Source organism: Entamoeba invadens (genome assembly GCF_000330505.1).
Source record: "Entamoeba invadens IP1 unplaced genomic scaffold scaff_1105074724893, whole genome shotgun sequence".
NCBI classification, from domain to species: domain Eukaryota; phylum Evosea; order Mastigamoebida; family Endamoebidae; genus Entamoeba; species Entamoeba invadens.
The window spans coordinates 100961-127477 of NW_004443736.1; the positions used below are offsets into that span (position 1 = coordinate 100961).

Genomic DNA, 26517 nt, shown 5'->3' on the forward strand with positions numbered 1-26517 from the left:
AATGATTTTGTTTAGGTAATTATTGTCATTTAATTAAATTAATAATTTTTTTGAAAACACATAAAAGGTAAATACAACGTTAAGTTTATTATAAAAAAAATAATCAATGGTATAGTTAATTGTCATAAGTTTAATTTTATTATATTTTTCGCATTTCTTCGTTTATTTTTGTATAAACTTGTTTGATTTTTGTAATAAAAATAACAAATTTAATCTCCAAGTTATTTTGTGATAATATCAAATTATTTGTATATTCGAAAATAATTTTAACCAATTTTGAAACATAAATTAAATGAATTCAGAAACAATAAAAACGTAAACATTGTTATTGATATGCATTTTATTAACTGAAACAACATATAAAAAAGGAATTAATACACTAATTTAACAATATCTGAAATTTACGACATAACAAATACAAAAAGTGTGTATGTATTTTTATTGGAAAAAATTATAAATAAATTTTTTATTTATAATCATTACCATTATTTATTTAAGAAACACATTTAAAAAAACAATTTGAGTATTGATTAAAATTAAAGAGTTTGTAATATATAATATTGATATTCAAACAAAATGTAATAAATAAAAATGTAATTAATATTATCAATGTTTATTTTTAACAATAAATTAAATAACAAATGTAATAAAAAAGTTATAAAATGCTCAAAGCAATTTAATAAAGTTGATATTTTGTTAATGGCAACTTTAATTAGTTAAACCAAGATGTTTTAACAATTATTTTAATGTTATTGGTATTTAGTTGTCTTAAATTGATTATTAATTAAATGCAAATATTAATTTATGATTTTTATTAATTTTTTTTATATAATTCAATAAAATATATAAACTTTTTATCTAAACACATCAAATATTATAAAATAATATTTTGTTAAATTTATTTCTATTTTATTAACACTTTAAATAACAATAAACAAAAATTAAATAATCAAATAATTAAAAAATATAAACATCTTTAAAAAACCCTGTTTTTTAATTGACCTGTTATTTTTGTATAATTAATTTAAATTGTAAAATATTCCTTTTTGATTGTGTAATGTCATGCATATAAAATAAATATTAAAAAACTGAAAAATTATAATAAAAACTCGAAATATCCCGTTTTTAAATTACTTGAATTATGTTAAATGTTATTTAAAATGTCAAGTTTTTATATTAATTGCCAGATTATAAAAAATTATCATGTACATTACATTAGACATCAAACCCGTTACCATATTTAGCATCAAAAATGCAACATAATAGCCAACGTTTAATTATGCCTTGATAATATTTTTAAATTATCAATTGGTAAAATAGAGGTTATTATGTGTTTTTAATTATACGTGTTTACATAATAATTAATGATGCCAATTTAAAAAACTTTTATTCCAAAAATGAAAAAACAATAAAAAATGATACTTTTAAGACATTATGAGTTTATTTACAAAAAAATAAATTATTTACAGTTCATATAAAACAAAACAGTTTTATTTTCAAAAAAAAATTTTAAACAAAAAAAAGAAAAATGGCAATATTTAATTATGGTAAATAATGAAAAAACATTAAAAATATAACATTTTATTTTCTTCATAAAAATTAACAATCATCATTTATTAAATAATTCATTTTTGTATATTTGTTATTTAAAACTCAAAAAACAAACAATGAAAATTAGTATAGTTAATGAAAAGTGGTACCAAAAACACTATACTCCTTTTTCCACATGCGATACTTGTTGTTATTGTCTCTTCTGTGGTACACATGTCACTTGTTCTCTGAAGAATGGACCACATTCAATGACTCGGAACTTTTTTGAATTTCATATCAACAATCTTAAATCACACGAAAAGGACCATCTTCTTAAATGTGAGGATAATGTCGACCCACATACTTGGGCTTTTTTAAAGCTGTTGTTGAAATTTTTCATTTCAGCATCTATTCCACTCAACCAGTTTGACAATCCATGTCTCGCCGATTTACTACACTTTTTTGAACCCGAACTACATCTTCACTCGACAAGAACAATGAAGGAAATATTTCTAGATAAATTTTTCAATGAAGAAATCAACTTAAAAAACCAGTTTAACAACAATATTGATCCATTGAAGTCATATGTCACAACTGATTTGGCATCAAAGTTTGGTAAAAATTTTATAGTTGTGACTTTAAGATCTTCAACGGAGGACTTTGAGTGTATCGATGAATTGTTGGAATTGGGTGAATTTATAGGTCGTCACAAATCCGCTGCAATAGCAAATGGAGTGAAATGTATTCTTGAAAGAAACAATATTAAAAATAAACTATTTGCGATAAACACGGATAATGGAAGTTCAAATAATCAATTAAACTCACTTTGTGAAAATAAGCTAACTTGTGTAGTTCACACATCAAATTTGTTGTTTGGAGAAGTCACCAATACTTTTGTAAAATTCAGATAATTATTATTATTTTTAAATAAATTTTCAAAGGCGCTACAAATGTCACCAGAATTAACAGAAATGTTAAAGGAAAATTGTCGAGTTTCAAATGAAAAATATTGTACTGAAAAAACTTTTAGCCCACTCGTTTTAATAACTGTTTCCGAGTCTTTAAATGTCTGAAGCAAAATAAGGGGGCTCTGGTTAATTTGGGAACTATGTGTCCGTTGACTGAAGATGATTATAATATGATTGACTCAATATATTGTTTTACCGAGTCTTTAAACTCAATATATAATATGCTTTCTTCTGATAAATGTCCATCTTCAAACGTAATTGATGAAATAACAAAAATGTGGGTTGTTCTTAACCCAAAAACACTATGGGGAGAAGATGTTAGTGCGATGAATATTTTCGAAATAATGGAGCATTTTGATATAGAAAAAAAAGTTTAATGAAAAAAAAAAGATTTTGAAAGCTCAACAAAGAAAAAAAACTACAAAAGGTTCAAAATGAAGTAGAAAAAGAAGAGGCAATAATAACTAAATATAGAAACGAACAACTCAAAAAATTGGAAATAAATAATAAAATGATTTATAGAAAAAAAAACAATTGAAAGATAAAAAAAGGTCGAAACAAATGTTTTTGTGTTCGATGATCCAGACAATGGTGTTGTTAGTAGTGCTGGTTCAGAAAACGAAATTGAAAACCAAGATATCGATTGCAACCAATCAAAAGAAGGAACAACTCCCAGCTGCACGAATTTTCAATGGAAAAGTTGTGCAGCAGAAGCTTTTATTTTTCGATTCAAATCCATATTGAATGAAAAATGCTACTTAATTCCTTGTTATCTTACGCCAAAATACCGAGTGAAATTACCAATAAGAATACAAGAAAAGGTACGCGTGTTATTCTTACAAGAAGTCATGAAAGACTTGTTACAAGGCTTACCAATCAAGTCTGCGTTCGGGTTTTCAACGTGTGAATACTATGTTGTTTCAAGTGATGCAACAACAGATGATATTTTACAAATAAAAATAAGAAAAGAAGTGGAAGAGTTTGAAAAAGAAAACGACACTCAAATGAACGCACTTCAATTTTGGAAAAAATATCATCAAGATAATAAGTATGTGTTGCTACAAGGAACGGTTCGAAAATATCTATTTATCCCCCCAACAAGTATTGATTCGGAAAGCGTTTTTAGTTTACTTAATTATGTTTTTGATAAAAAGAGAGTAAGACTTAATGCTTCTACAATAAGAAAACTTGTAATGTCGAAGTATGTAATAACAAAACAAATTGACAAAATTAAATCAGAAAAAAAGAAGGAAAATGTAACTCTTTGTCAAAAAAGAAATACGTTTGGAACATCTGGACCTCTAATTAAATGATATTAAAAGTAAATAAAGTTCAAATTGTTAACATGATAAATTCAATATAATACTAAACAAGTTTATGTATGTTTAAGGTTTATAAAATAACACGCGCAATCACAAAATGTTATTGTTGTAGATAAACTATAATATCCATAAAATGACTATAATTGTTAAAAACAATACTAAACTTAATAAAATAAAAAAATTATCTTTATATGGTTTATACTATAATTTTTAATTTGTTAAATAGTTTAATTCTTTTGTTTGCTTTGGGGAGTTCTGCTTTTATAATAAAATATATTTTTATTTAATTTAAAAAAACAAAAAATATATTTTGGTTTTTTTAATTAAATGGAATTTCAAGTTTGTTGTTTGAATTATTGTTTTGGGCATTTTTATGTTTTAAATCTGATTTATTTTAAATGATCATTTTTGTTATTTTCGAAGAAAGGAATCAAAAAGAAGAAAAAACAAATAACATTTGTTGAATGGCTGCAAAAAGCGGGCAAGTGTTATTTGAATTTTCCCGCGTCAATTGAATTTATTAGGCCCAACAACCCCAAATTCTAGAAGACCGGCCTGATGTCTAGATTACAGGTCGGTACGAAACCCCTATAGTTTTCCAAACCCCCTCAAGTCGTCAATTGATTGGTCAAAACCAGAAAAAAAATATTATATATTTAGAAACGACATTTTCGGATGAAGATTGTAAGCCAACTCCACAAACGCGTTGTTAAAACTTGTTCTCCGATGTCACTTCTTGTGGTTTTACACGAGACGCGACTTATTATGATCATGTATTGAACAGTTATAAACAAATGTAGTTTTTTATGGTTTTTATTTTTATATTTTGTTTTTGTTTTTATTATACAACATTTTTTGTCCATTTTTATATCGTACTTGTTCGGGATAACGTCGTTATTATTGTTCTTTGAAGCTTGAAAGGTTTAAGACAAATTGATGGGTTTTTACCATAACTGTACAACAATAAATAATATTTTTCAAAAAACAAAAAGTGGGAATTATGGGAATCGAACCCAAGGTCTTCTCTTGTTGTTATTCAAACCATTCTGAGATGCACTACCATTATGCTAAACTCCCCTTTGAATAATCCTCACAAAATTGCAATTGATAAATTTATAAATTTATAAATGATTTTTTTAAAAATTATTATAATTGTTTGATTTTTATAAAAATTAGGTAATGTTTAATTTATTATAAATCATAAATTTCATATAAAATAAAATAATAACAATTTACAAACGTAATTCTATCCAATCAGATTATTTTTTTAAAATTTATATTTTACAATAAAATATTATAAAATAACAAATGAATAAAATTTTTGTTATAAATAAACACAAAACACACCAAAACAGTTTTACGCCTCTTTCTCAAAACAGTGTGTATTTTCAGGCAACCAACTCACAGCCGCGTGGTTTCTGAAACTGATTACAAACAGTGGAAGACAATAAGACGTGTTCCAATCGATTGGGTTATTTATAATATAACAAAATCCTGGTTGTGTTCTGACTTGATTACCATTTAGCACATAAGTCAGTATCAAATGACTTCCATTTTGGCAATAACTAAATGATGTCTGTGGTTGGATTCCAAAATACTCGCCCGTACCGTACGCCTGTCCTGACCTTCTGTGTGGGTCAAACCCCTCGTTACAAATGCCCTGTACCCCATTTTCAGGACTTCCATGCCACGTGAAAAAGCCGTTGTTCACATCAAAATTGTTAAGCGACACCATTTTAGAGAATCTTGTCATTGCATTGCAGTTCTTCAGAAGTTGTGTGTTGAACTGGATGATCGAGTTCTGCGATATTTCAGGGCAGTTTGGTGTGTTACGAATGAACTCCATCCCATTTTCGTAAAGTGTTCGCAGCCAAGCTGCCATGTTCTTATATGATTTGTACTGCGCACATGTGAATTCCTCGTGCCACGTCTTTTCTCTGCAATTATAACAAAATTTGTTACCACAGTACGCGCACGTCCTCTTGATGTTGTTGTTGCCTTGTGTGTTTCCAGGTATCGGGTTGTTGCAGTGAGGACATGTCGAGAAGCCGTGGTCTTTCAAGTACTTCCCTACCATCTTCTCTTCCATCACATCGCGCTGCTTCTGTGTGATCAGCCCATCATGAAGAAGTTTTGCACTGTTGTTCAAAGTGTTGTTGCATTCCTGGAAGAAACACTGGATATACGGATTGGGACCTTCTATTTGTTCTGCTATGTGTTTTATCATACACTGCTCATCATTTTAAAAATTCAAAGTCAATTAATGTAACAAACAGAACGACAGAGGACATGACCGCACCCATCAAAAGGTACTAGTTGGCTGATTTTTATTTGACTGAAACACTTCTGACAGAGTTCAGTCGTCTTTTGCTCACGTTGTGTTATATTGATACATTCCTCGTATGAGTGAACAAATTTGAGAATGACTTCTTCACGAGTTTTGTCGTCTTTGATACCACCAATGTCAAAAGGATTAAATCTGCTGAACGAAGGATTTAATTTGCGTGACATTGAACACTTTTCAAGTTCCAATGATACTTATTTATTTAATTTTATTTGCTTTAATTGGATTTTTGTTATATTTTTTAATGTGAGATTTAAATAAATCATTATATTGGATTATAAATAATGTTGATTGAGTATTTATTTAAAATATTTGGAGGTAAAAATACAACTTAATATCTGATTTCATTTATTAAGAAGTATAAGTAAATATATACAATCATTGTGTTTTTCTTTGAATTTTTCAATATACAAAAAATACTTATTAAATTTTGTTATAATAACAAAATTCATTAGATTTTTAAAAGTGAATTGATGAGACCATCTGAATAAAAAAAACTTCTTAGTTATCTGTATATTTATAATAATTATTAAATATATTAAAAATATCTAATTATTTATTATCAATAAGACTTATTAACTTAATAAAAAAATAAATATCCATTGTCTAGTTAAATTAAATAATATTTAACTATATATTATAGTTAATATCACAACAAAAAGATGTTTTTATTTCCACAACAAAAAACCACTACAATTTACCAAATTATATTTAATTATCATAAAAAATAACCAAAAATGAAAACTGTAACTATTGTAATAAACACACAACAACCTTATAAATTATTATTAATGTTGATACGTTTTATTTTATTAACGTAAATATAGAATGTAATATAATAAATATATATTAATATTTTACTTGCTTGTTTCAACTACACTCTTATCAATTTAAACAATATCGAATTTCAATATTAAATAATATAAATTATAATAATTGATATATTTTTATAATAACTACACATGTTATAATAAATACATCTGATTATAATTAGTTTAATTTATTATATTATTATTAATTTCAAGTAAAATAATTAATACTATTAATATTTAATATTAATTAATTATTATACATTTGTATATTGAAATTTTTGAACAAATAATTATTAGACAAATAATTTTTATTTGGCTGGTTAAAATACAAACTGATAATATCAACACCCACATTGCATGAGAACACTTGACAGATATCACATGATGATAGTCGCCAAATACTTTCTGTTTGAAGACGACTTTATCAAGATGACGATGATCTGCAAAAAGTTCAAAGAAGTGAACGACATGTTCCATTTCAATCCAATTCCAGTCTCCAAAACTCTTTGCACATTATTTCCACACATCGAGACGCAGAACATATACAACTTCTATGACCCGATACTCCCGTCTGCCAAGCGTGTATTATTTTGGGCGCAGATAGGCAATAAACGTCGTAAAATGTTACTGAAAAGATACCCAAACATCGAGTTTTCGTTCAAACGGCTGATGACTGGAACACCAACAAGTGACGAGTTCAAAGATGAGCACGACGTTTTTGTTGCCTCTGCGTCTTACTTCAGAACAGTTAAAAATGGGGTCGTTGATTTCAGTCATTACCCATTCGTTGGGTGTCCAATGAGTGTCCGTGCAAATTTCAATGCACAAAAAGTTGTTCTTTCGCCAAACTTGCGAACAATTCAAAAAGATGGGTGGTCTGGCTTTGGCAGTGTACGAGAGATTGACTTATCACACGTCACTCGACTTAAAAGTGGATCCATCTCATATTGTGGATTCACCTCGTTGACACTCTCAACGCACTTAGAAGTCATAGAAGACAAGGCTTTGTTTAATTTATACAACTTGAAGAATGTGGTGATAGATGGCGACTTGACTGATTTGGACATCACATTGGATTGCTACAAAACACTCACAAAATTTGGTGTGAAAGTGAGTGGACGAGTGTGGTGTGACAAACAGACCATCAGAGAGAGCGAAGACATCAAAGTGATCACTCCAACTTATTTCAACGGTGATAACAAGACACTTCCCATCAAATATGTTCCTGCTAATTCTTTCTTCAACGAACAGAAAATGACCAAATTGATACTTCCAACCACGTTGAGTGAAATCAGAGGGTTTGACTGGTGCAACAAATTGCAAGAAGTTAATCTTCCCTTTGTCACGCGTGTCGACAAGAAGTGCTTTGCCAACTGTGTTAATTTGACGAGTGCCAGTCTTCCAAAAGCAACACATATCGGTTCATTCTGTTTTGATAATTGTGCAAAACTTGCCGTTATCAACTTGTGTGAGCACCTCGACCATTTATCACGTGGTACATTTGCACAGTGCACTGCACTGACTTCACTCAAGTTGCCAGACGCACTCACATCGATGGGGAAGAACATTTTCAACACAAAGAAACAAGAAAAAGCGCCGATTTTACAAAAAATGAAACTCCCGACAAACTTGAGAAAACTTGAGAAATGGGCGGTCAGTGTAGTAGACATCCCAGAAGTCTATGTAGTTCCAAAGGGGCTGTTTAAAATTGGAAAAGGCGCTTTTACAACGCAAAAGATCAGAGAGTTTGTTGTGAAATACAACGACGTCTATTTGGGTAAGAATCTGTTTGCGTTCAACACAACACTCCAAAAAGTCGTTTTGGAGCAACAGAAGCACATTGGAATGAATTTGTTCTTTGGGTGTGTCAACTTGAAAGAAGTTGTCTTGTCTGACGTTGTCGAGTCGATCGGCAAAAATGCGTTCAGAAAGTGTGAGAAATTGAGTCAAATTAGAATTGGAAGTGGTGTAAAATACATCGAAAGCAACGCATTTAATGGCTGCACATCACTCGATAATATCACATTTTGCAACTCAAACGTCAAAATAGCAGTCGACGCATTCAAAGGGTGTCACACCAAAAACGTGACACTTGAGACGTGTGACAAATTGAAGGTGTTCAATGGAAGAGTGTGTTATGATATGGCACTTATGATGAAAGCAAACGGTGTGATGTGTAGTGTTGTTGAATTTACAAGAGATGACAGGAGAACACACGGCAGTCACATTCCAGAAATTGTGACACGACTTGGAGTCAAATGTTTTGAGGGGTGCACAAATGAAGTCATTGAAGTCCCAAACAAAGTGACAAAAATCGGATTCAAGTGCTTCAACAAATGCAAAAAATTGAAAAAGGTTGTTCTATCAAAAGCACTTTTTGATGAGACTACAAACACGCTTTTAAAACAGAGAAAAGACCAACACTTCATTGGGGAAACAGTTGATGTGGTTTTCAGAGAATAATTTTTATTCTATTTTAATTGTTTTTGAGTTAATTATTAATCAATTAATAAAATGATTATCATATGTAAAATAAACATGCTAATATAATGTTTATTAATTATTAATAATACAATGATTAACAAAGACAGGCACATCATTAAACACAGTTTCATGATAAATTATACATTAAGCTTAAAAATAAAAATCAATATAAAACCATATAACAACTAAATAAAAATTGAATTATAATTAATAAAAACATGGTAAATATTATGTACATTATAACTTCTGTTGTTTTTTGTCAATTATTAATTATAATAATTATACAAATTATATGAAATATATTTTTATGTATATTTTATTGAACAATAATGAAATACACAATTTTTTAATAGAACTAATAATTTATTTTTTTATTGTTAATTGTTATATTTAAATATTTATGCAATTTTGGGTTTGCACACATTATGATATTATGTTAAAATTGCTAAATGAATAATTATTATAAACATCAACAATAAATATGTTTATAATTTTTGCAAAGATATTTTTATAATTTAAAAACATAATGTTTATTGTTATACAAACATGCAGTTTTATTAAAAAAATTAAAATATGAAATTATAATGTTTATTTATATAAAACGTGTTTTAATATGAAAACAAATATTATTAAAATAAAGTGACATAGCTTATAACAAAGTTATTTTTATTATATGTTTTATGTTTAATTTTAAAGCATTCATCAATAAAAATTAACTTTTTTCAATGACGAATGGGTTTTATTGTACAACTATATAAATTTATATTATAATATCGAAAAATATAACATGATAATGTTATTGAAACTGTATTTTTAACATAAAATGAAATTATTATACTTATAAGCAATTAAACATATTATAATAATTCTATATTTTTAATAAGGTTAAATATAACTAACACATTTTAAAGATGTAAAAATAGTTACTTAACAAATTTATACAAAAAAGTTGTTTTCCTCATTGACACATAACAACGAACAGTATTTTGCCTATACTTTTAAAAATACTAAACTAGAATAGTTTCGATAAAAGTATAATAAAAGTACAGACTTGATAATATCTATTCGATGACAAACGTTGGAGTTTATGAAACCCGTCAACAACCCGAAAACACTTACAACCCACAAGACTACACACCACAATTGGTGTATATTGTTCCGGTACAACGAGAAGTGAATTGTGGGAATACAACACCTGGTGTATTCTATTTTGTTCTTGGGTTTTTCTGCTGTTGCTTTTGGGCGTGCGGGTATAGCCAAACCAAACACGCGTCGGACAAGCAAGAAAAAACACTGGGGAAAGTATCTCTTGTGCTGTTTATAATGTCAAATGCTTTGGCGATTTTTGTATTTGGATTTGTATTACTCTGTGCTATTGTGTGGGGAATTGTGTTTGAAGATGCAAATAGTAGTAGCAGCATCAGTTATAATTAATTTGTTTGAAATCAGAATATATTGAGTTATTCAAGTTGTAAATATTAATATCAATTATGTTTCAAATATTTTTTATTAATAATTTTTAATATATTTGATAATATAATAGTGTTATCATTAATAACATTACAACACAATTAATGTTTTGTTTTTTGTTTTATTAGTGTTTTGAATGTGTATACACGTTTAAAATAGCAACGATACAGAAAAATCTATGTCATACGTATTTGTTTTGAAATAATAAATAGTGTTTGGACAATTTCAGAATGTACATTTTATTACTCAAATTATTGTTGAAAAAAGATTGTCAAAATAAAGACCATACTCACTTTATGCAATCAATAACGTTGATATATATATATTTAGCATTCAACACAATTAAATTAACGAATAAAAAATACCGTCAACTTACAAAAATGTAGTAAATAATATAATATTTAAATTGATAATATTTTATATGAAATCAAATAACTAACATCATATCATGTTGTTTATTTTAAATTCATTAATAAGCATTTAATGTATTTGATATGAAGTAAATAGATTATCAACAAAATTGGTCTATCTTATTTAATGTTACACAAACAACAATAATTTTCCAATAAATTTGAATTATTGTATACAATTAAAAATCATATTTGTTTAAAAACTTTTAATTTATAGTTAAGACGTCATTAAATATATATTTACTGTTTTATTATACCAATTCAATTGTTTTGAAAGTTAAATTAATTTGTATTGATTAACATTATCTTTAAATATACAACATTTTATTAAATATTAAAAGTATTTTACAACAACAAATATTATAATTATATTCATATCAAATGTAAAAAATAAACAACAAATGATGTTACTCATCTAACACTGTTTTGCTGTCATTGGTGAATCCTTTTAATTGTAGCAATTCGTTTTTGTTGTCGATTCTATAAACAATGGATGATGACGGATGTCTCACACCATTTGCCATCAACACTTTTTTTGATACGACCAGGTCGTCGTTTTTTCGAGACAAATACGGATGTTTCAAATAACGGATACGATATGTTTTATCGCCAACAATGATAGTGTCCCTGTTGTTGATACCCTTCGTAATGTTGACGATATAAATACTTTCTTTGTCATCTTTAGAAACATCAGTGACAATTTTTGTACATCCGCAATACGCCTCTTCAATTGTGATGAAAATGATATTTTCACGCGTTTCTTCAGCAAATAAATCACTTTGTTGTGTTGTTGCTGTTGGTGTTGTTGTGTTTTCTGTGTCGTTTGAATTTTGGTTGGAATTGTCATTATTATTACGAGAGTTCGCTGCTAATTGGTGCTGGTTTGTATCGTTTGTCTCGCTATCTTGTTGTGTATATTTATTCATAAAATCAATCATCACATTTTGTGCTTCTTCAGAACACTTCTTTTTAAAAGATGTTTTTTCATTTTCATGTGTTATTTTTAAAAGAATTATCTCTTCACGAAGAGCATTTAATTCTTCAGTCAAACAAGTTATGATTTCATTCTTTTGTTCATTGGCTTGTGCCAAAATGTGATACGGCATACGCACTTCAATATAAAAATTACTGTTTGAACTGTCAACAAAATTCATCTCCATTATTAATTAGATATTACAAATGAAGTTTGTATTTTGTATAATTGCAATTAATTATATTATTATTATATAATTATAAAATAATTATATTATTATTATTATTATTATTAATATTAATATTAATATATCTGTTATTATAAAGTCGATATTTCAAACTATATTTAAAAAAGGTTGTTTGTTTTAAATGCAGTTTACTTTAAAATAGTTGTCACGTGTCAATAGTATTAGTTATTTTATGAATAAGAAGGCCCCGTAGCACAGTCGGTAGTGCATCGTACTTATAGAATAGAGATATGCGAGGGTCGCGGGTTCGATCCCCGCCGGGACCATTTTGATTCTTTTTTAATAAAACATTTTTTTAATTATTATAATTATAGATTTATAAAAACAAATATTATAACATTTGTATTTCAACAATAAGAATTGTATTATATTAAAACATATTTAATTTTATTGGTTTAGTTTTTGATTTAATTTATTAACATCATTGTGTCTTTTTGTCAGTACAAACAACAAGTTATACCATTAAAATTTATTTTACAATTTTTTTGTATTATTGATTTCATTTTAGTCATATTGTATGTTGTTAAAAAAATTAAAATTATAATTGTTTATCCATTACTTGATTTCATGTAATTATTAAATATTAACTTAGCAATTAAATATATGTAAAATTTAATCTTTAAGAAATAACACTTTTTACTTAATATTTCATATCTATTATAAAATAATAATTTGACAAAGTTGGCACAGTGATGAAGAATAATTCTATTATACATCACATTCATACAATAATATTGTTTTAATTATGTTTGAAAAATGCACCAAAGTTGATTGTTTAAAATCACAGTATATTTGGTAACAAACCAAACCAACCCAATTCTTAAATGTTTTATATATTTTATTTGTTTATCACATAATAACAAGTATTGTATATAAATAAAAAGAAGATCTTGAATGATGTTGAAAATTAATGTCAATAATGTTTTAAAAATGATGATCATAAGTAAATTTAACACAATTTTAAATGATAATTGATATAAACCCAAGTTAACATTTCAACACTATACAAACATTTTTATTCGTATTTATAATGTTATGATATGTTCAAAGTGTTTTACAAAAATAAAAACTTTACAATATTTTAAGATAATCTAAAAGAAATACAAGTACAACACCCCAAAGATACATTTTAATTATTTTGAAGTTACAAAAAGTACACTTTTTGTAATTTGTACAATTATTTTTGTATTCACATATTACAAACATTAAGTTATTTATTTGTAAAAAACAATTAAAATTATTAATGTCAATATCTGGTAACATAATTTAACACATTTAAATCAATAAAATGTTTAATAAAATTGTTGTGTATTTTTTATTTTGTAATGTTATGATTTAAAAACGGTAAAAATATCAATTAATAAATGTACTTAATTTTTTAAATTTAACAAACGTTGAAATTCCATTATTTTACTTGTTTAAACAATAAATTATTTTGTTATGTTAATTATAGCATATTGAATTTGTTTATTTAATTTATCAATACATAAACACATGTTTCGTTATTGTGTCAATTTAAACTTTGAACTTTACACTGAAAGTAAAACCAACTGTGTTTAATTGTTTATAAAGTCGTCATTTAAGCATTGTATTATTATCAACAAATGTCAATATCAATGATAATAATTATTTCTTTTTATTTAACAATAAAATTTACAGAGAAATACATACAATATCAAACTGATCAAAGTAAGTTATTTGATGAATGAATCAATTTGGTTTGATCACAGTATCACCAAATAAACAAGTATTTTTGAATTATGTTTTAATTGCCTTAATTTAATTAAGCAATGTTAACATATCATCGAGTTTTACAATATATAAGATTGGTTTACCATCACTAATTACAAATTAAATAAAAGTTATTTATTCGAATTAAACTAATTTTCCATTTTGAGTGTTTAAACTTTTAATGAACACTACATTTAAAATGTTATTCAAATATCAACATAATGTTAAATTATTGGTTATAATTTTATGTTATTATTCAATCAAATAATAATAAATAAATTAAATAATAATTACTAATAAATTATAAATTGTTGTTCGAACATACAAAAGGTGTTTTGCACCAAATCAACAAAAATATAACAATTTTATTTAATTGAAACAACGAGGCATTTACAATATATTGGTGTAAAATCTGATTATATTAATGAATATTAATATATGATTAAAAAAAGTTGAAAACATTATTCTAAATTAAAATTATTATAAAATACATAAAAATATAATATATACACCTTTTTTGTTAAAAAAAGTATTATATTCAAATTACTTATAACGTTGTGTAATTGTTTATGTATATATAACTTATCAAATAGTTTGTGTAATTGTAAATTATCAATGTGTGTCAATTGTGTATCAAATAAAATTTATTGATTTAATAATAAATATATATTTTAATAATGTAATTTTGAACGATATTAGTATAGTATTTAAATCTATAACAAATAATATCTGTAAAATGTTTTGTCATATGTTATAAATCAATAAAATTACACAACCATAAAACTTCAAGTTACAATAAATATTATTAAACTAAATTCAAGTTATTAAAATTTAATAAGTTGAATACTTAAATATATAATTTGTTATCGTATTAAACTAATATATAAAACACAATGAAGTAAATAATTACACACATTAAATAACAGTATAAAAGTCTTGTAGAAACTCCATAACCACAACACGATGTCCAAAACACTTCTGATCATAGACGACTCCACCAATTGGTATGAAGTCTTTGGCAGACACCCAAAGCTCCCCAATGGCGATGATTTAAAGATTGAGCAAACTGAGTGGAAGTTGATAAGCACAAAAGCAGCTAAAGGCAAAGCGTATGTCAACATCAGTCCATCACCAAATCCGTTTCTATTTACAAATCAAAAAGAGGAGCGATTGGTTGTCCCAGACATGTTGTTGGTTCGTAATGTCCCCATCAACATCCACAACACCAATTACTTGAACCATTTACTCACATTTGCCATTGCCAACACTCCCGCAGTCAATGCCGTTCAAGTAATGGTCAACGACTTAAATCGGCCATTGCTGCATTCCGAGTTGTTAAAAATAGAAAAGCGATTGATTGAGTTGCACCATGGCGATGCCGAGTGGGAGAAGACGCGCATCAAAGTTGTTGATTTGGAGTACAACTCAAATCAAGGCGATGCGCCTTCGTTTGGTGGTGCACCAGTCCCAGAGAAGTGGCCACAAGTTGTCAAAGTTGCGACCATTCATGGGGGGTACGGTAAGACTGTTGTTCACGACAAAAAGGAGTTGAAAGACGTTGCGTCTGTTATTGCTGTGGGTAACTCGTATTACACCGTCGAACCGTTTTTGAACGAAAATTATCAAGTCAGAGTGCAATACATTAATGGACACATCAGAGCATTCAGAACACGTTCAGAAGACAGCTGGAAATACAACTGGGGCACGTCTGAATACAAAGACGTCGAAGTGCTGCCAAGGTATAAGGAGTGGGCAGAAGAGGCACATAAGATATGGGGCGGTCTCGACATGTTTGCCATCGACATCATCATGGAAAAAGACGGGTCGGAAACTATCATTGAAATCAACGTCTCAGCTATTGGTATCACAGATTGCAATGCAAAGGAAGACGTCCAATTTGTTAAGGAACTGATCATGGAAAAGATGGACAAAGAATACTACAAGAAATAACTGTTTTGGAACCGTTTTATTTGTCTAAATTAATTACATCATATTTCAAATTATAAATATGAAATATGATGTAAATGTAAATAAATGTTATATAATAATAATTATTATTATTATATAATTTCGTGTTTGTTCATGATTAAATGTATTTTTGGAAATTATTATATTTTATTAATAGTAAATTCATAGTAATATTATAACTCCTTATATAGTTTTGAAAACGCAGCAGACACAAAAATAATAAAAAAGACGTCTTTATACACAGGAGGAAGTCCATAAACCAAAAAGGACGTTTTTGGCCTATTTTCCTGTTTTTCGTTTCCGTGTCCGTCCTTTTTCTTATTTGTACACACTTTTGAATAATAAAATTTATTAAAATTGGGTTGAAAATGGTCAAAAGCAGTATTATATTAAATTCTTCTTTTTAGTATCTTTTTATGAATTGCTTATTGTTTGAAAATATTTCACTTTTTTAATTTTTATTACATAATCTTTACTTTTTGGCAATTTGAAAATGCTATCAGGGTTAGACATTTATATAGTAAATTTTGTGGCTGTTGGCAAAAAAGCTCATTTTTAACAAAAAAATATTGTTTTGTGGTGTTTTTTTTGTTTTTACTCTAATAATGGCTTTTTTTCATTCAAAAATTTTTTTTATAATCAATAAAATTTGTTGTCCAAAAAGTTTATATTAAAAATGACAAAATTTTTACAGCAATACACCGCAAAAAATGGGATTTATAGTTTTAATAAAACTATACTAAAATAGTTGTTATTTTTAAATTATTTTACTAAAAAATACAATTATTTCACTCAAATATTCGGGTAAAAACATTGTAATTGTAATATTTTTATTTTGTATTTTTTTGAATAATTAACTGAAGAATCAAAGCATCACAAGAGTTTTAAGACAGCTTTCTCAAAAGAATCTACTTTAAAAGACCATTTTATAACGTTTTTATGTTGTATAAATCAAATCTGATTGATTACATTTATCTTCAAAACACACTTATTCAATTCATTTTTGTATTCTATATAATTATAAAAAACAAGTTATTTTATTTAATATAATTTTTGTTATAAACAATATTGTTTTTATTGATACAATTTTACAGAATAGTACAGTGTTGTAAAACATTACAAATGAACTGACTGGTCTCATAATTTTTGGTAAAACAATTAAAATTTTGTTTTTACTTGTTTTTACAACAAAAGTCATTTTTAAATTACGTTTTTTGGACGACTTTTAATAATAAAACCACAATTATTTAAGCAAATTTCTGGATACAGTTTGTTATTGTTCCGATAAAAAATATAACATTATTAAATTACTTAAAATAACAATATTAACATGTTTGCCAAATAAATTGGCAAATAAAAGAATTATTTGCACGATGAATAAGTTTAAAGTTATTTTTTATTTTCCTGTTTTTATTTCGTTTATGTTGTATTAAAACAACGATAATAAACGGGAAAATCCAGCAAACAAATGACATTTGAATAAATGTTACAAAAAACTTGTTCGGGTTCAGAACTTGCACTCTTTTACGTTTATTGTTCATGATTAAAATATATTTATCACAAATTGTGCATTAAAAAGAACTAAATAAACATGATAAAAATAACGTAATATCAATATTTTTTAATGCAAAGTTTTATATATCGTTAAATCATACAACAAACATTAAAAAAATAAGTTATAAAATTATTAAATAGTTAAAAAAAGTTGCCATAAATGGGGAATTTTGCCAATTAACACATCTATTATTTATTAAACAAATTTAAAAACAACAGAAAAATAAGAATTGTTAATGTTATATTTATCAGCAATATCATCGTTTGCAAACATTGATACCAAAGAATAATTAATATAAATATATTATTATTAAGATAAACAATTAAAAATAATACATTAAACCAACTAGTCCAAAAAATAAACAAAAACAAACTGATGGCATTAGAAATTGATCTATTTAAACATTGATGATTTAAAAATTACAATATGTTACATACTAATATTTGATAAAAATAGTTGTATACCTATAATATATAATTAATTATGATTGTTTAAACCATGTTAATTTTATGATGGTAAATAACAATTCAATATGCCGTGTTTAAAAATGTATTTATTAAAAAAAGTACTGTAAAAATAATAATAGCATTAAAAAAATAAAATTAACATACTATATTTTGTAAATAATAAATAAAATTTGTTATTTTATAAATAGAAATTGTTCGGGTTCAAATGTTTTTAATTAAATGGAAAAATTTGTGAGAAAAATTTGGGTTGTGTCTTGTACTTTTTAGTTCTGTTTTTTTTTTCAAGTTGGGTTTGTAAAAAAACATAAAAATAAATGTAACTTGATTTTGGCAACTTATTACCAAGATCCTAATACATAATTGATCTTATATTCGAGAAGTTGTGTTGCCTGTCTTTATAACCAACCAGTTTTACAAATAAATAAAAGACAGCATAGTCCGGCAAACAGATTCAAAAAACGTCCGTTATAAATTCGGCAATGCATTTTTTCCGAAATTTCTAAAATTTTGAACTTTCCAAAAAGTTTGCATAAGGATCACATTTTCAAATAACATTTTAAAGTAAAACTCATATAATTATCTTTATCAAAATATTTTTATAAAATTCATTTGAATAACAACAACTATTTAAAATGTTATATTTATTACATTTTCAATAACAAAACAATATATTTGATATTATTTAAAAATGAAAAAATATATTATATTATTATAGTTGAATATAACAACAGTTTTTAATAATGACCATTCAATTATAATTAAACCTAACAAATTGAAATTTATATATTATAAATATATTATAAATATACTAAATTATTTTTAAAACTTAAATAAAAAATATTAAATAATATAGTATAAACTATTATAATTCAAATCAATTGTTTATAATATAAATATAATAATATTATTAAAAATTTAACTACAATTAAAAAAGTGTATTAAAATTAATCATAATATGTATAACAAATAATAGTACAATAATCAAAAATAATAAATATCAACTTTTAAGAACTATTGGTAAAACCAATAACAACTATTGAATAATAGTAAAATAAAACAAAATTTGTATTTATAAAATTTTAATTATATGTTAACTATTAAAATTTTATTAATTATAGTTTAAATAGTAATAAAATTTTTATCCGAATTTAATATAATATTTTATTGATTTGCAATTGATATTATTTATTACTTTACCATTTATATCACATTTATATTATTATCTATATTGTGTATTGATTTATATTCATTTAATTTTTTATTAAATAGTTTAATTTAATTGGAAAATTAACATTTAAATTATATTTCATTTTTATATTAATTTTATTTGAATTTATTATATTTATCAATTATACTTAACAAAAGCGTAAAACCGAACCCACCTTAAGAACAGTTAATTACATTATACATTTTTCTTTATCTTTTGAATAACATCACTATCAAAATCCAAAATTATGGGATTATATTCAATTAAACAAATAATATAATAAAATATATTATAACAATAAATTTTATTATATTTTAGTTTATAATAATAATAAAAATTAATCAATGTATTAAATAATAATTATATAAATGGTTTACTTTCTTATTTGACTTAATAAATAAATTATTAATTATTCAAAATATAACATTATAAAAAATAAAACAAACAAAATTTATTAAGTTTATAATGGACATTTTTCATTACTATTAATTTAAATAAATAGATTTATATAATTAATATTAATAATAATATTATTACTATTACTATTAATAATAATGATAATATTATTATTATTAACTATTAACTATTATATCAGTTAATATTTATAATAATAAAAAATACTATTAATTTAAACAAAAAAAATAAAATTCATTTTGTTTATATGGACGTTTTTATTTCATATGAGTTTTGTTTTTTCATGTTAATATATAGTAATTTTTAATTGTAAATATATAGTAAATTATTTATTTTTAAAAATAATGTTAAAAATAACACAATTGTTTTATTAAAACCCCAAAATAGTTTTTAAAGATTTTTCTGAATTTCATTTTGAGTAACTAACAAAACAAAAAACAAAACATTGGTATTTTTTTCGTTTAATTTGCCGCAAGTTATGGACTTTCTATGTAAAAAATAAAATGAAATTCTATTTGCCGGACTATGAAGACAGCCACAAAAAAATGTTAAATTATTGTTTTCAACAATAAAGAAAAAAATACTTGCATTTTATTTATTTACATTATATTTCATACTTTGGCTAAATTTTATACTATTTTCTTCAGACAACAAGTTTTATTGTTTAAATTAATAATATGTTGATTAATATTTAATAAAATGATAAACAAATATAATAACTATGTTATGTTATTTCGAAATTTAAGTAATATTTATTCACTTATATAATATTTCAATTTAATTAAAAAACTTAAAAGAGCCGATTACTCGTAAAAAGTAAGACTTATTATTCAACTGTTACGATTTTAATATAACACAAATAAATGAATTGTTATAATTACTTTAACATATTAATGTCGTAAACAATGGAACGTTTAAAGTTTTATTCGTCAAAATATATCAAAAACTTGCAATTAAAATGACTTTAGCATTAATCATTATATGTAAAAATGCAGATAACAAATTCAAAACAAAAACATTTAAAATGCAAGCAGTAATAACTTTGGAAACACTGTAGTTATTAAATTACTTTAATGTGTCTGAAACATTGGAGCATTCATAAAAGCGTTTTAATAGATTCAGAAAACAACATTGCCAACGAGTGTGTTATTTTCTTATAATAACAAGAGCATCATCGGTACATAAATTATAATCAACATTTACCAGGACTTTATTGTTTCATTCAAAAAACCTCATTTTTATTTTTGGATATATCAACTATCGAAGCGAATATAAAAAGTTCTTTCAACAATATTACTTTGATTTTTTGTTTAATCAAGACGACAAAATATTGTGCAAGAAATGCTTGGCGACAGTTTAATACTTGCTGTTATATATAGTAAAGTACGTTGGAAAAACGGTTACGCATCCAAAATAACAGCAAGTTGTTACATTTTTATTGGAAATAACAGTAAAAAACATTGTGAAACATTTTAAGAATAACAATATCATATTGAACTTCACTTGCCTCGAAATGTTGGAGACAAAATTTTAACGCGCATTGAGCATACGTTGTTAACCCAACAGCAAACACAACACGTTTTGAAGAAAGTGGGAATAATGGCGAACATAACACAACTAAAATTAATTAAATTATTGATATAATTAAAACACAACCTCACCACTTTTGCTTATCATTAAAGTACAAGGAGTTGTAACGGCGATAGCAAATTTCAAATTTGTAATTATAATTTAACGAATAATGGACAAAGGGTGTAATAAATATTCAACAATTAAATGTAATATTTTTAATATATTACACAGATTATTTATGCAGATTTCTTTACATAGCGTTTCATTTTACATCAATGTTGTAAATATCAATTAGAATGATAATGTCACATGGTCTTTAAATTTCGTTATAAAAAGAAAAATTTGTTAGTCGTTTATCTAAATTGAATATTTTAACAATTATTTCATAAGGTTTATTAACCACAAATTTTTATATTTTGATAAACTATCCTAAATTACATCAAACTAATATTGGTTTTATATAAGTTTATGTTTTAATCACCACAAACGTTGTACTGTTTAATTATGCTGTATTACGATCAATTTGTTTTCAAAATAACGTAATAAGTTTGTTAAAGCATATATAAACATCAAATCATTCAATAGTGCTATAAAAAAATTTAAATTGCGTTGACTGTTAGAATTATGATGTTGTGACTTCGAGTTGTTTGTAGTAGTGTGAGAACACAAAAATAATAGAAGTATTGTTTGTAATAATCATATATTATTCAATCAATATTGAAAAGATATAAATATCAAATTAGTCACAGTTACTTTTTAAAGAATTAATTGAAAATGAACTGTTCTGGTTGTTTTTGTGTGGCTGATTAAAAGTGGAATGTCTGCATAGCGGGAAATAACTTGTGGACTGATGGCGAATAAAAACACTAACAACATGCGAAGTAATATTTGTAATATATATGTAAATATTAAGTGCAACACTATGAATGGTTTATAAATTGAGTGATAAAGTGAGTTGTCAAATAATGTAGTATCGTTACAATGTGTCACATATTGAACTTTGACTCAAATCATGTAACACGTGTTGATGATAATTAGGAGTGTTCGGTATGTGATAACAAACTGTATTTGTTAGTAACACGTCACAAAAATTAGATGTGACACACTTTATAATAAATATTGTTTATAATGGCTGTACAACAAAAATAAAATCGGTAAAAATTTCAAATATATTATTTGACTTGTGTTAACTTAGAACTAAAATCGACATTTCAATCATAAGTGCCAATTCTAAGAATTAAATATTGACATTTTCAAGCAATAATTTAGTGATAAATGAGTGTTTACAAAAATAATTACAAAAACATTTAAATAGGAATTATATTATTATATTTATATAGACATTTAATTAAAATGTGGATAAAATAAAATATTAAACATATTTAAAACGCGATTAGAAAATAACTTTTATTGTTTTTAGATAATATATATTAACTAATGTTATGTATGTTTTGTTTTTGTTAAAAAACACAAAAATAAATAAAACACGATTTAACATCATTTTTGTAATTATTTTAAACAGTTTAATAATCTCAAAATGTCAAAAATGCCAAAATCAAGACTATCTCTGGGAAAGAGAATAAAAAGAAGATGTCTCTCTTTCGCTAAAACTTTGGTATTTATGCCATTTATTGAAGATGAACCAGACGATTTTGTAAAAGACTTGAATTTTTGTGTTTTTTTGCAACAGATTAACCAGTGGTTTCCCAAAAACACATTATAAAGACGTGTTTGTTGATGACACTCTTAAATGGCCAACAATGGAAAACCTCTATAAAACGTAGCAATTTGTCACTTTATTGTTATAAATTACTTGTCGTTGAAATGTTTATTATCATCAAATTATAAATCAATACAAAACGCAAGTAAGTATCAAATGGAAAGAGTCAACAAGGCAATTATTGGTACATGAATAAACGATTTGAATGTATCAACAAAAATTAAAGAATTAAATGAAGCTTTAAAGCATGTATCAATTGAACTTTTTGTTGAAATAGACGAGACTTTGAAATATCAAAGAAACATCGAAAATGATACACATCAAACAATCTTAGAAACAGAACAAATGTATCCTCAAAACATTCAAGATTGTAATATAAATCCAAATAGTAAAAGTACATGTGTTTTTGGATGTCAAGATCGTCAAATACAATTTACACAACACGATTTAAAAGGTTCGCATATGATTATCGGAGACACGAATGAGAGTACAGTTCCAATTATTGAAACAAGTGTGGGAACGAATAAAAAAGAACTATCATCAGAAACATGTATAAATTCGGATAAAAATTACCAACCAAACAACAAGAAGAACAAGAATCCATCGGTCAAACGTTACAACACTTTGATTTTGTATTTGAAAACGATACACAAATAGTTCACACTGTGGATGATGATAAAAGTGGTGGAGAACAAGAAGCGACTGAATACGAAGATAGCAAATGCAGTGACACCAATGAAGATAACGACACAAGAGAACGTGATATTATATTACGAGCTCACAATATTTGAATGAGTATTTCAAACACTATAACTCACCAAACACAGAAAATAAAGAGATGGAAAATTGAGACAATGACAAATGATTGTGATCAATGGAAGGATGATATTGATAGTGATGACGAAAGAAAAATTTCCAGCGAACTGAAACTTAAAAATAAAAATGAAAATTTGGAGAGAATGTTTTTTTTAATTGAAATAATGGAAAACACTAAAAATATGGAAAACAACATGGTTGAAATGATATCCAAATCAATTGATGATGAAGTATTAAAGAAGGTTGGCACTGATTCACGGACTCAAACTACCGAAAAGAAAAAGTATTTGGTGATATTGTTGACAATAAAATTCGCAGTACAAGACTTTAATTCAAAAGAAATCGAAAGAATTTTGGATGTAATAAAGATAATTACTTTTGGAACTTCACTGGAATTAAATATTTGCGCGAAAACAATCGAAAGAAAAATGAAACTAATACACAAACTTGACCAAAAACGCCTTGAAAATTATGTTAAAATGAAAACTGTTTATAAATTAATAGCAGACTCTCAAACGTATAACGGCGAAACCCATTATTCGTTGTATGCAAGATTTTGTTTTGATTATTATACAACCACGGAAGTTAAAATAAAAATAGGTAATACTACGGCGAAGGAGACGCCAAGTCTTGGGTTGAGTGTATTTTGAGAGCTTTGAATCACGCAAAATTGAATATCGAACAGCTACGGGGCATATCTTTAGATGGAACTACATGCAACACAACTGTTGGTGTGTTGTTGAAACAATTGGTACCTCTTGAGCACCGTATTAAGATCAAACGAAACTATTGTTTTGACCATAGATTATCCAAAGCCTGTGAAAAGGTTGTCAAGAGAAATGAAGGTAATATTGTTAAACAGTTTATTGACAACATTACAGATGCTCACTATAGAAATGCTTGGGTTGCTTACAATAAAAAAAACAAAACAAGTGGAAGTGCAACAAATATACCAAGTTCAAAAAATACTCGTTTCCTTTTCACTTCGTTTGTGACATCTGCTGTTTTTGAAAATTTTGATAATTATCGAAATTTCCTAAATTCTCAAAACTATCATTTGGATGCCAAACAAGTTGATGAAAATCATTTCGATTCGGTTTCATTGGATAGTTGTATGTTTGCTGGTGCACTCTATTTTGTTGATTATTTGTTTGCACCCATGAAATACCTAAGTGGATGGTTACAAGGACGCGATGTTAAATTCCCTGTCACCTACCAAAGAATATGTGACAGTATAAAGTATTTTATTAATATCAAAAACAATTTAGACGACAACAAAAACACCTTTTTTGAAAATATGTTTTTTATTCGAGAAAACAAAAAAGACAAATTAGAACACCTTCGAATAATATGTCACCAATTTGTGAACCGTCTTATACAAGCATTGGTCGTGAGGTTCGCGAACCCACTGAGAAAGTTGACGTGTTTTGAAATATTTGGGGAGTGTGGATTGAAAGAAGAAGACCTTGAGATAAACACTTACAATGATTTTGTTAAAAAACAAACAAAAGTTTCATGTAAAAGTCTATTAATAAAAATGAATTTGTACATGCTAAATTTCAACATCCATTGTGCAACAGAGTACAAACAATACAAAGAAGAAGCAATTCTGATAAATGATTGGATGTTGGACAACACCGATATAGTCGACAAGGTTAGTAACAATGATAAAATATTTTATAAATCTAAACAAATTCGATGTTCTTGAGAAGAACGCGAAATCATAGAAAGGTGTGAACCAAGTGGTCATTACTACGATTCATTGCCCGATTCAGATTGTGCATCTTCTTTGAGTGAGTTAACAGTAATAAACCAAAAGTTTGAAATACTCAAACAAAGAATGTTTTTTTTAGAGATTCAAAGAACAACATTATGAATTTATATTTGAGTGAGTGTCCAGAAAAACGCCTGACAGCTCCTAACTTATTAAAGGAAATGTTTACAAGAAACATCTTTCCAAAATTAATTAACTTATGCATGGAGCTTAATTTGATTGCAGTCACAACACGCACAGTAGAACGGTCATTTTCTCTTTTAAAAAGAGTATCTAAACCAAACAGGAAAAATGCAGCTCGTCAGATACGTCTTGAAGCCAAAGAAAGATTGATTCCTAGAATGCCTGTGTTGAACAGGTAAAGTACACAACAAACTATTATTCAAATTATTTCAATTTAATGTATTTATATATTTTGTTAATTATATTATATTATAACGAATATTATAAATGAGCAAATAAAGAATTATTAAATAATCTTTAAATATATGGTTTATTTGTTAATTTTTTTTAACTTAAATTGTTATTCATTTCCACATTTATATTTTTTGTAACTATGTGGTACTTTGTCAAGTTTGAGTACTTACAATTTTTATTTAAACGTATCTTTAAAAACGATATAATCAGTGAATTCATTGGCTAATTTTTTGATGCCTGTTGAGTTCTGATGCTGCCACGTACTTAACCACAATTATATATCATAAATCACGTTTATTTGATTGATTTAATCGTC

The 26517-nt window shown here is 26.0% G+C and overlaps 5 protein-coding genes across 5 annotated transcripts; 3 read left to right on the top strand and 2 right to left on the bottom strand.

Annotated features, from left to right (window-relative positions):
• Positions 1–5177: 5177 nt before the first annotated feature.
• On the bottom strand, positions 5178–6331 carry EIN_116720 (hypothetical protein; the record flags this gene model as incomplete). Its single annotated transcript, XM_004261264.1, has 2 exons — positions 5178–6050; positions 6095–6331. The coding sequence occupies 2 exons, from the start codon at positions 6329–6331 to the stop codon at positions 5178–5180; spliced, it is 1110 nt and encodes a 369-aa protein (XP_004261312.1).
• Positions 6332–7333: 1002 nt separating this feature from the next.
• Positions 7334–9439, top strand: EIN_116730 (hypothetical protein; the record flags this gene model as incomplete). Its single annotated transcript, XM_004261265.1, has 1 exon — positions 7334–9439. One exon carries the CDS (start codon positions 7334–7336, stop codon positions 9437–9439), a length of 2106 nt encoding a protein of 701 aa, XP_004261313.1.
• A 1089-nt stretch (positions 9440–10528) lies between these two features.
• On the top strand, positions 10529–10894 carry EIN_116740 (hypothetical protein; the record flags this gene model as incomplete). Its single annotated transcript, XM_004261266.1, has 1 exon — positions 10529–10894. The coding sequence occupies one exon, from the start codon at positions 10529–10531 to the stop codon at positions 10892–10894; it is 366 nt and encodes a 121-aa protein (XP_004261314.1).
• An 853-nt stretch (positions 10895–11747) lies between these two features.
• On the bottom strand, positions 11748–12494 carry EIN_116750 (hypothetical protein; the record flags this gene model as incomplete). The annotated part of the gene is made up of 1 exon (XM_004261267.1): positions 11748–12494. One exon carries the CDS (start codon positions 12492–12494, stop codon positions 11748–11750), a length of 747 nt encoding a protein of 248 aa, XP_004261315.1.
• A 2760-nt stretch (positions 12495–15254) lies between these two features.
• On the top strand, positions 15255–16241 carry EIN_116760 (synapsin, putative; the record flags this gene model as incomplete). The annotated part of the gene is made up of 1 exon (XM_004261268.1): positions 15255–16241. The coding sequence occupies one exon, from the start codon at positions 15255–15257 to the stop codon at positions 16239–16241; it is 987 nt and encodes a 328-aa protein (XP_004261316.1).
• Between the last annotated feature and the right edge of the window lie 10276 nt (positions 16242–26517).